The 11,626-nt window shown below is 42.8% G+C and overlaps 1 protein-coding gene across 1 annotated transcript; it reads right to left on the bottom strand.

The window, feature by feature from the left end:
- Positions 1–4,775: 4,775 nt before the first annotated feature.
- On the bottom strand, positions 4,776–6,442 carry WFDC9 (WAP four-disulfide core domain 9). Its single transcript, XM_036825216.1, has 2 exons — positions 6,319–6,442; positions 4,776–5,348 (listed from the first exon to the last, which is right to left on the bottom strand). Exons 1-2 carry the CDS (start codon positions 6,407–6,409, stop codon positions 5,155–5,157), a joined length of 285 nt encoding a protein of 94 aa, XP_036681111.1. The 5' UTR covers positions 6,410–6,442; the 3' UTR covers positions 4,776–5,154.
- Between the last annotated feature and the right edge of the window lie 5,184 nt (positions 6,443–11,626).

Raw genomic sequence — 11,626 nt, 5'->3', positions numbered from 1 at the left:
AGTTTGGATAAATCAGGTAGATGCATAGGTGGACAGTGGGGACTCAGATGGATGAAGAGACAGGGGTGCCCAGGTTGCATTGCACATTGGAACTGGAGATGCCGAGGCTCCTGCTGTCCATCTCCCCACCACTTGGGAGCCCACAGTCTTTGAGAACCAAATGGCAAGGAAAAGGTGCCTCTTAGATCCTACCGTTTTCCTTGAGATGCATGCAGACATCTCCACAGAAGGCCCTGCAGCAGTGACGACCAGTCTGACACTGTGCGAAACTTGCAGTTGGTGGCACACTGCTCATTAGTGGGAATCTTGTTGCAGGGCTTCAGTTTCAGCTTTGGTTCAACTTAGAAGGAGTACATGAGCACTGACTCCCAGAAAAAGAGTTTCTCTCACTCTTAGCAGCCCCTCCAAGAACCCAGGACCCACTCCATTGATTTCTCTTCTTCCTCTCCCTGCCCAAGGATCTAGGTGGGCTTTTTGGTGCCTGGTGTGAAGATCCTGCTCCCACCCCCGCCCCCAACAAACCCAGCCACTGTGAAGTCACCCCCATGGAATTTAAACTCACAGAGCCTAGGGACTTCCCTGGTGGCTCAGTGGTTAAGACCCTGCGCTCCCAATGCAAGAGGCCTGGGTTCGATCCCTGGTCAGGGAACTAGATCCCACATGCATGTCACAACTAAGAGTCGGCATGCCACAACTAAGGAGCCCACGTGCCACAACTAAGAAGCCTGCCTGTCGCACTTAATACACGGCGCAAACAAATAAATAAATAAATATTTTTTAAAATAAATACATGAAATAAACTCACAGAGCCTGGGTCCTGAAACCCAAGTCTCAGAACAAAGAGTCGCAAGAGATCTTCTAGTGCCCCACTCTCATTTCACAGAGTGGGAGGAACAGAGACCCAGAGCAGGGAAGGAACCTGCCTTGGAGCTCCACTGTTCCACCTGTGGCGGAAATGGCCCACAAACCTAGACCTAGTGCTTTCCCAGAAAGACTTTTTCTTTTTTTTTTTTTTTGGCTGCCCCCGCACAGCTATGCAGGATCTGACCAGGGATGGAACCTGCACCCCCTACAGTGGAAGCGCAGAGTTCTAACCACTGGACTGCCAGGGAAGTCCCCCTTCCCTAGAAACCTTTATCACTAGTTACCTACTATTCTCCCCTCAATTTTACTATTTCAATTTTTTTACACTAGCGGTTCCAAATTTCTCTTCATCGAGCATGTGTTTTATTTCTCCTCTCCATACCCAATGTTCTGAAATATTCAGGTCCGTAAACAGGGCATATTTCAAGAAATAATTAATAGTCCTTTTCCAGTGTGCCACTCATCCTTGGAACTCCTGAGAATATAAACTCCTGGTAGCTCAAGCTAAGCTCTGGACTTTATGGAGGTTTTCACTGCTAAGTGTCCTCCCGACAAAAACACCATCTACCCACATTAAAAAAAAAAAAAAAAAGCGTTATTTGTAGCAACAGGAGACCCTCAAGCTTGAGAACTAAACACTCAGCTTCCCTCAGGTATTTTGGCTTTAAAAAAGAGCCAATGCTTTTATCCACACCAGCCCCTGGTTCTTCTCTGCAATTGGACTTAGAAAGGTCCTTTTGTTCCCTACTCACTCTTCATTTTGAAGCCCAGCCAGAATACCTACTGTAAGATGGAAATTCAAGGGAAGAATCCACTCTTTCTTTCCAGCTTCCTGAAACTGGCAGTATTGCCACGTAGGAGAGTGTCAGCAACTGGAGACCCAACCACTTCATAATGTTGATCTTGGACATCTGAAGGTGAGTCTGGCAGGAGACCCAGAATTTTGGCCAGTTTCTGCAGGGAGTAGAGAAGGGTTCCAGAGTGGGGAGTTGGGAGATCATGTGACTGGGGTCTCACTGCCCCATCTGTTTCTACCTCTTCTCCTTTTTTGTCCACCACTCCCGGGCTGGACATTGACGTCTCATGAAGTACTTTCCTTCTCTTATACTTTATGCTCCTCTCATTGCAGAAATGAATTCTTTGTAACTTTATCAGTTTTCATTTTAGCAATTTGAAAAACACAGAAAAGTACGAAGAAAAGTAATGAAGTGTTATCAGTTATCCATTAACTAGATATAGATAGATACTAGGGTCATTTATCTTTCATAAAAGAGAATTGTAAACTCCCAAATTTTAAAAATTGTAATCCGATGATAAACCATAATGGAAAAGAATATTTAAAAAAAGAATGTATATATATATGTATAACTGAATCGCTTTGCTGTATAGCAGTAATTAATACAACATTGTAAAACAACTATACTTCAATTTTTTAAAATTTAGTTCATTAATTCCAAAAAAAACTAGTTTCATGGTAAGAGGACTTGATGGAAAAAAAAGGAATTGCAGAAATAATGATTGAAATAACTGAAATAATGATTAATAGTTCAAAAATGTGACACCAAATGCCATTTTTATTATTAAGGCCTTGGAGTCTTTCTTTCTCAAATTTTAAGGCATAGTCTATTCCATTTCCCTCTAGTTTTACTATGCTTTGAGTTTTCTTACTCTGATTTAACTTTTTAATCTGCCTGTATTTTATATTTAGTTGAGGGGAATATCTGATATCTTGCTCAGTCCTTGTGGGTCATGAGGTGACCTTGAAAATGGAAGCCTCACGTCAAGGACAGTGGACAAGAAAGAGCCTGGATATGCTATGGCTTTGTGGTGCTATCAAACTTGTTCTGGATACCTAAATCCTGGATCTCGTGCATGAAAAGCAATTAACCTCTCTTATTTAAGCCACCATTTTCTTTGTTGTCGCTGTTACATGTAGTTGAAACTAATCCAAACTGATATACCAGCTGAACTATACATTAAGATAAGGGTAGAATGAAGGCATGAAATGTCAAATTTTTTAAATTTACTTTATTTAGTTAGTTCTCAATTACCCTCTCTCAGAAAGCCCCTGTAGGGTATATATTACCAAAATGAGGTTGTTAAGAAAGAGAGAGAGGTGGGGTTTGGAAACAGGATCTTTAATCCAGGAGAAAGTAAAATACTACTATAATGGTGAAGGGAAATCCCCAGTGGCACTCCATAGTGGGGAGCCTGGAGCCCCACTCCTGAAGGATGTTTACCTGAGCCCCTGAGCCATTGTCCCTTTTCATTATTCTGAGCTCTAAGGCACTAACCAGTGTTCTACTAGGACTTAGTCTCTTGCCTGGCCTTGGGCTTTGCTATATCACATTCCTGAGCCTTTCTTCAGGCTGTAAATTGATAGGCATGACTCAGCTATCAACTTAGACTGACTCATCCATCTAAGTGAGAATATCTTGTCCTCTGGACCAGGAAGAGGCACAAGCCTGGATATATAGTAGGTACCCCTCATCCAGGAGAAGTTGTATTTTTTAAATGATCTTCAAGATACTGATGACAAATGGTAGAAATTCAGATATAATTTGGGGAAACAATATGGGCAGGAAAGCCTGCCTTGTATTACCTGAAATTTCAGGATATGAGTAATATTACCCAGGTAAAACTGACAGGCAGACAAAACTGACCTGGCAGAAATAAGAGGATACTAGGTTTGGCAGAAGGAGGAATCATTCTGGAAGCTCTGAGGACCCGCCTTGAGGTCAGGAACTCTTTCCGTAATGAGAGTAGATGCCAACTTCTTACCAGCACGTGCTTGTTCCATGGGACAGAGTGATGTGGAGGCCAGGGTCCTGGGTCTTACTTAAGGAGTCTGGCTTTGCATAAATAGGCAGGTCAGAGACTGCTGTGTGTTCACCAAATCCCCTTTCCTGTTCTTATTGGACATACAACTAGACTATATTTCTTAGTCTTCTTTGCAAATAGGTGGGACCATATGACTACATTATGGCAAATAGAATGTGGAGAGAAATAGTAAACCCCACTTCTATGCCTGGCCCTTCTGTATGAGCCTCTGTGCTACCTTTCCTCTCCCAGCTACTGGCTGGATGCAGAAGAGGTCCTAGGAGACAGTGGAGCTATAGATGGGAGGAGCCAGGGTCCTTGAATCATGACATGGGTGGCTGTTCACTGATCACCCTCAGGGAAATGTATTGTGAATAAGGATAAACTTTTACCGTGTTAACCCCATGAGATTTTTATAAATCTCTGTATTTTTGCTACAGCCATGAGCATACCTGACTAATACATTGTTCTAACTGGAAGGCAGAGTTGGGTGCCTGTGCCCGTGATGGGATGGGAAAAACTTTGGAGGCTCTTAGGGATTATAATGAAAGAAATGAAGTTACAAGGATGAAGTACCAAAAAATACAGAGCCCTCAGGTTGGTGGATCAGTTTATTTGGCAAAGACTTGAGCCTTGTCAGGATAGAGAGGTCAAGGAGAGAACAAAGAGGTCCTGAGCTGGAGCGAGTGGGTATCCCGACAGAGAACAAGGCAGCCCTCTTCTTGACCACACAGTCAACCTCCAGCCCACACTAGTCGGGGGTCAGCTAGAATCTAGGGTTTTAGCATGAATTTAAAGGGTTCTCTGGAAGAGAAAAGTTAAGTGGTTAAAAAAGTCAGGGAACCCTGGGGGACATACACTCCCAAACTTAATAGCACCCTTAGCCACAGTTAATGGGAACAGGAATTCTTCCTGTAAGATCAGGAGTTACCCACTTTTTTTTTTTTTTTGCCACACAATGCAGCTTGTGGAATCTTTGTTCCCTGACCAGGGATTGAACCCAGGCCCTCAGCAGTGAGAGCACAGAGTCCTAACCACTAGACCACCAGGGAATTCCCAGGAGTTACCCACTTTTAATTAATTTCTCTCAAGAGATTTGCCAATTGAGCAGACAGGTAGAGACTGGGTCTTCTTGGGCTTGGCTGAGATAAGGGGCCAGTGGAGAGGCCAGACTAAGGAGGCAATAATTGGGACCTTGGACAAAGAAGGGATGAACAAACTGATGGGTGATGTCTGTGGGGAATTGAATGAGAGTGAAAAGAAATGTGGAGGCTCCCATGCTGGTATCTTGGTTTAATTTACAGTGAGTGGCAGCTTAGGCGTGGAGGCAGGAGGGTGTTGCCTTATGCTGCCTATTTCTGTGACCAGGATTGAGGTGACTATGTCTTCTGTTCCAGGCCATAGCTTCTGAACGAGGGTGAGGAGCAGTGAGGAAGCATCCCCGGGCCCAACCTTCCCACCCCAAACAACTCACTCATTGTCCAAGCAGATGTCGCCACAGTAGGTCCAGCAGCATGTATGATTTGGAAAGGAACATCCCTTTGCTTTAGTGCACCTTTTTAAACAATACGTTAATGATGAAGGCTGTACCCAGCACTGGTCAATATCTCTTAGTTCAGCTGGAATTGAGACGGTAGAATTTGGCAGTGTCCATCCACCCACAACTTAGAGAAGAGACCCTTCTCAGGCTTAAAAAGCCCTGAGCTCTAAGCAACAAAGTATTTTTCTGCTTTTGAGGAGAATCCCTTCTGTGAATTCCAGCCAGTGGCTTTTTTACAGAAGACCATCCTGACATGACATGACTTCCCTCTTTCCACATGTTCCCACAGCATTGCAGGCCTTTGGGTTCTCTCTAAGTTCCCTAAAGATGGGACCTAGGACAACCCCATCACAGATGACACCACCTCACCAAGTCCGTTCCCATATAACTTTAGATTTCAGGGTCTGCAATATTTTCTAGTTCCAATTGCCATACCCAATTTTCAGATTGGAAAACTGAGCCAGGGGAGAATAGGAACCTACTTTTTCCTCTTTCTGTTCACTTCCCTGATGATACCACCTAAGCACTCAGCCTCTCCCCAAATGCCACATCTTTCACTGGCCCGTAATCCTCCCTTGAGGTCACTTCATTATCCTATTTTCTTATCGTATGACCCCCAAACTTTCACTCATAAGGACCCCTTATTTGTCTTTTCCATTTTTTCATATTCTAAAAGATTCTTCCCCTCAAACTAAACGACTGTGCTAAATATTATCCTTTTGGTATTCATCAAAGGCTCACTCAGATCAGGCACAGAGATTCTGAAAATATGGGCTCAGAGGGAAGTTCTGTGTTGGTGTTTCCTCTACCCAAGGTGGTCTGACATTGGCAAATATTGTTTCCTGCTAGCTTATGGAATGTGGGCAAAAGCTGCATTCCCTCTCGATGTACCCACTATTGCTTTCAGAACTGGGAGAGGAAGCTTGAAACGATGCCAGATTGGGAACATTCAACCTAATCTTTCTTGGATGTCTCCGCTTAAAAGAAGTTTCTGGTCCTTTAAAGGGTGATCCTAGAAAGGTAGGCCCTGAATCAGTTGTGGCAGACATCCCAGGCCTGGGCAGAGCACCTTCCTCCCTTGCCCCATCACCTACAGAAAGGTTTGTGCTTGAGGCCTCCCAGCGCGGGCAGAAGCATCACAACCTCACAGGTGAGCATGATGAGGAGGAGAGCCCAGAGCTTCATGGTAGTTGCTGCGTGTGTTTGGGTTAAGTTTTGGCAGAAGACAGGTCTTTTCTCGATGCTGCTAAAAGTAGAGAAGGAATTAAGGGGAATAGGGTAGGAAAGAAAGAGAAAGTGCTAGTGAATACTGTGTTATACTTTCTCCTACTTTCCCTTTCCACCCACTGGCACCTACCTATATAGCAAGCTAGCCATTGGCTTCCCCGGGCTTCTTCCCCATCTCACATTATGTACCCCTTCCTTTACAAAGCTATTTCTTTTAAAAACACATTGGTTTTTTTTCTGATCAAAAAGCAATAAATCTTCAGGTTGTATCATTTTTTAAATACAAAGAGGAAATGAATAAGCATTAATAATTCCACCACCCAGAGATAACCGTATACGTGTATACTTTCATGTTGTAGTCATTATTTTTATGAAATTGGAAGAGTAGAACACATGAAGTGTCCTGATTTGCTAATTAAGAACATAGGTAACAGGATGATATAATGGAAGTTTTAGTTGAGACCTTAAGACAGAGTGGATGAGATAGATTACTCAGCAGGACTTAAGAAAAATTGCTAACCAAACTTAAACTTAAAAACAAAACTTTCACACAACATTGTGAAGCAACTATACTCCAACAAAATTTAATAAAATTTTTTAAAAAGTAAAAATTAAAAAAAAATTTTTAATAAACTTTCCTCTACATAGATGATCCCAAGTTGAAGGAGTTATAAGAGAGGATTTTGAAGGAGATGTTATTAGTCAAAAGCTTTGCCAAGGAAAGTAGAGATACTGCCTTCTAATTCCAAGTTGGGAGAATATGCTCTGTGGATACTACTCAGAGCTTACGGTGTGTCCCCAAAAGTTTGCAGGGACACCATAGACTTGCGTTCGAGTCCTGACTAAAGACTCTGAAGGGTGGGGAATTTGGCTAACGTGACCTGTAGTAGCAGAGAAGAGGGCTACAGTTTGGGAAGTATCTGAATTGTAAATGGCCTGATGCCATTTTGTGTCTCCAATGAACCCTTGAAATCTCCCATGAAAGAGGACCAGGGGACTTCCCTGGCGGTCCAGTGGTTAAGACTCCACTTTTCCACCGCAGAGGGCCTGGGTTCGATCCCTTGTTGGGGAACTAAGATCCCACATGCCGCACAGTGTGGCCAAATAAAATAAAATAAAATAAAATATTAGAAGAAGAAGAAGAAGAAAAGAAAAATGGGGAAAACATTTCTTAAAGGAAGAAAGAAGGGAAGGAGGGAGGGAGGAAAGAGAAAGAAAGAAAGAAAGAAAGAAAGAAAGAAAGAAAGAAAGAAAGAAAGAAAGAAAGAAAGAAAGAAAGAAAGAAAGGGAGGAAGGGAGGAAGGGAGGAAGAAAGAAAGAGAGGAAGGGAGGAAGGGGGAAAGAAAGGAGACCAGAAGTACAACGCCAGCCTGTGATCACATCTGTTGTGTAAGAACTCCCACTCTCTCTTATTGGTGCTTCCTCCCTCTACCACCCAGGAGCCAGAAATTTTTTAAGCCAGTTGGAGGTGAAGGAACAGAATTACAAAGAGCTCAAGAGAAAAATGTTGGCCACATTCTCTTCCATAACTGGAGCCTCTGAGAAAAAGGAGGGTCCACAGTTCTAAACAATTTATGAAGTTGTGGCTAATTTCATGGGCCTGCACATTTTAATTATTAGGTTGAGAAGATGTTTTGTGACTGAAGTCACAGAAGTTGTGGGGACCTACCTAAGTTTTCCTGAAGAAGCAAGGAAATAACTAGCTATCCTGAATAATGTCTAACAGAACAAGGGAGACCAAAAAAAATATGATCACATTACACAAGTCATGCCAACAATCCAATGATAAATATTATGATCACTCCCCATATCATGAAGACCCAAATATTTCCAATTTATTTTTGTTATATAAATGTCCTGATGAACCTCCTTCCAGCTAAAGCTTTGTCACATAGATTATTATTTTTTTTAGTGTGGGTCAATAGAAAACGATTGCTGGGCAAAAGATGTTGTCCGTTTCAGGCTTTGAATAATTGCTGCCCCGTTTTCTCACTAAGGGTTGGGTTGTATTTCCACCAACAAGACATCAGATGTATGTGTCTCTACCTCCTGTCTTTGAGGCAAATTGGATTTAGGAGATTCAAGGAGAGACAAGAGTAAGAGAAGGAGATAAGAGTAAGAAAAGGAGAACAGCCCTTAAAAGGTAAAAGATCAGATGTTTGGGGGCTTCCACTCAGCTGCTTATATCTGCGCTCCAACCTTCTCCTTTTAGAACCCACATTCTTGCCAGCTTGCTTCAGCATGGCTTGGTGAAGGAGAATTGCTAAGTTCACCTACTGACTCATTGATCATTGGGCAATGTTTATACCGAAGGATACAACTTAATTGATGAAGCTCTAGGCCAAAGGAGAAATATCTTTGAACACATTGGGCTTCCAGAAATCCTGTAAATCACTCACATTTTTTGCACCGGAAAGCCAGCTAGCAGTAGTAGAATTCCCAGTCCTTGAGCCTGGCTCAGAGTGTTATTCTGATCCTCTGAAGGCACCAGCACATAGCAAGACAGATGTGTAAGGCAGATGCTCTGTTATCCACTTACTGGCAGGGGTATGAGGTATGAGGTAACTGGGTGAAGATGCGTACGGATTGGGATGGGCCTCTGGATTCCTGACACCTGCCTTTTGCACACAGAAGGAGGAAGTCTGGCACCCAGTGACAGACACACAATAAATCCAAAGCCCTGTGTCCTATGAAGCTGTTTATTTGTATTCAGAAACCCCATTAGAGACCCAAGTTTTCCAGAGCTTTGAGATCTGTTCATTTAAAAGGCCTCACTCTTAGTCTGGTTTTCTGAGTTTCTCACTTGCCCCTAAAGGGTGTTCAGGATCCTGGAGATGCCCAATACCCTTCTTTGCACACCTCAGGTACACTAAATGATCCCAGGGAAGAAAAACATCATCCTGCCCAGGCTGAGTACCACTCACATACAGAGGTCTGGGTGAATTCTTTGGCCATCCTGAGATAGGGTGTATGATGATGGAAAGGTCGCTAGGCATCACAAGGACACAGACCTATTGCCCCCCTCCCCCAAATTCAGGATGCTGGGCTTTCCAGATGTTAAAGGAGAGAGTAGTGGATTTTGAGTCAGGAATGCTGGTATCTTGTTTAATCTCTGCCCCTTATTCCTATGGCACTTCAGACAGTTCCCGTCACCTCTCTCTCAATTTTCTTATTTGAATAACAGGGAATAATCCTCACCTCGCAGGAATAGTGTTGATGCCACCCGGGCAGGGAACTCATCCAAGCAAGCCACAAGTAAAAGCTCATGCCTCAAGACCCTTACTCCCACCTACCTCTGAAAGTGTCTGAGTTGAGTGTCTGTAGTAACGGGCTGACACCTTTTTATCTGGCCTCTTCCTACTGGGGGAGGTAGGGGCCTGTGGCGGGGTGGGGGGGTGCTGTGGCCTGGAACAGGGGGCAGGAGAGGAGAAAAAGCAAGTTCAAAGGCTGAGAACTTAAAGGTGATTTTTTTGCGGCCAATCTTTCATTCCCACTCAGGAACATAGTGGTCATATCGCAGACTCTTTGATACTCACCCAACCAGAAGTCCTGGATTTTCTTTGACGTGAGCAATATCTCCTACTAAGCCAGGAGGAACACTGTGTACCTGGATTGCAGCTCTGGCCACCCCCAACAGACTCAAGTCTAGAGTCTTTATCTGATGCATCTGGGTTCGTCCACAGGTAGTGAGTGGAGGACAGTCTGTATGTCTGTTTTCCTTTGACTTGTGGGTGCTGTTTAATCCTTCTCTGTATTGATTGTCCTTTGCTGATTAAGGCACAACATCATCTCCCACCGAATGGCCTATGGCTTTTATTGGATAAATAGAGACTGAATAAGAAACACTTTAGAAATGATAGATGACCACTTTAGAAAAGATAGATTTGAAGTGATCAAATCTAGCACTGAGATCTTGGTCCAGGTTTGTGAGTTGAGGAGTGGGGAGATTTGTTCACAAATATCAGAGAAGTGCATTATATTGAGCATATGTACACATGATTTGGAGTTCATTAGAAAAAAGAGTCAAGTGGGCAAGGGCCAGGGACCCCCAAAGAATAGACCTCCTCGTCCCAAACCCTGTCTACTGGAATATTCTGTACAGTGATAGGAGATGTCCATATATGAGTGACTTTTCCCAGGATCTGTTGGGTGCATTGAGTGGTGTAAATGCATGCCAAGATTCTGGGGATTTTGCTGAGGGTGAACCAGTACAGAGACAAAAGGCAGAATTTGGGCACCTGGATACAAAGGTGTGGGAGCCAACTGAAGGGAACTTTGATGGGGACTGCAAATGGTGCCAAACCGAAAATGCTTGGATTACAGGTTCCCAAGACATTGGTTTCTATGGCAGGAAAATGATGTTTCATGCAGGAGAATCACAGCCTCATGCTCTGTATCTAGCCCGGATATTGGGAATCCTTAATGGCCTGTTTAAGGAGTACAGTCTCTGACGAGTGCCAGGGAGGTTCTGCCCAGGATTCCTGCCACTCTTGGTTCTGCATCATGCACATGGGTTTGCAGAAAGCTGTGCAGAATTTAGAAAAACAGCTCTGTTGAGCTGTCTCTCTATGTGTGTGTGTGTATGTGTGTATACATACAAATATATGTATACGTATTTCTGGGGATATTCCCTTTGGTTTCTGGGGATAGCTGTGTGTGTGCATGTGTGTGTGTGTATGTGTGTGTGTGTATGTGTGTATACATACAAATATATGTATATGTATTTCTGGGGATATTCCCTTTGGTTTCTGGGGATAGCTGTGTGTGTGCATGTGTGTGTGTGTGTGTGTGTATATATATATATATATACACACAATATACACTTAAATTACCTACTTACTTTTTCACCCACAGATTCCACCACAAATTACTTTACTCTAAAAAACTCAAGGTTTCATGAATAAAATGTTCAACAGGATATTGTCTAGATAATCAGTAACTAGTATAATACAGATGTTTGACAATAGGCATTTTTTAACACTAAAGAAACAAGATACATTTTTTATTAAGAACTATGCTTTTAAAATCTTAACAAAGTAAAACAATCTTTGAGGATTTTTGATTACTAACAATTATATATTATTTTCAGTTATGAACAACAATTTCAGCATTAATATTTTAAATTCTCTTGAATTTTTTGAAGGATTTATCATACTGGTTATAAATAGTGTGCAG

This window comes from Balaenoptera musculus, chromosome 15, assembly GCF_009873245.2.
Source record: "Balaenoptera musculus isolate JJ_BM4_2016_0621 chromosome 15, mBalMus1.pri.v3, whole genome shotgun sequence".
Lineage (NCBI taxonomy): Eukaryota > Metazoa > Chordata > Mammalia > Artiodactyla > Balaenopteridae > Balaenoptera > Balaenoptera musculus.
The sequence above is the reverse complement of the archived record's forward strand: the minus strand, read 5'-3'. Positions and strand labels throughout refer to the sequence as shown.

What these genes read in the sequence shown, in the direction of transcription:
- WFDC9 (XM_036825216.1), bottom strand. Translation starts at nt 6,409, where the DNA reads ATGAAGCTCTGGGCTCTCCTCCTCATCATGCTCACCTGTGAGGTTGTG. An exon ending in CCTCAAGCACAAACCTTTCT is followed by an intron (nt 5,349 to 6,318) that starts GTAGGTGATGGG and finishes CTCTTCTCTAAG; the next exon opens with TTGTGGGTGGATGGACACTG.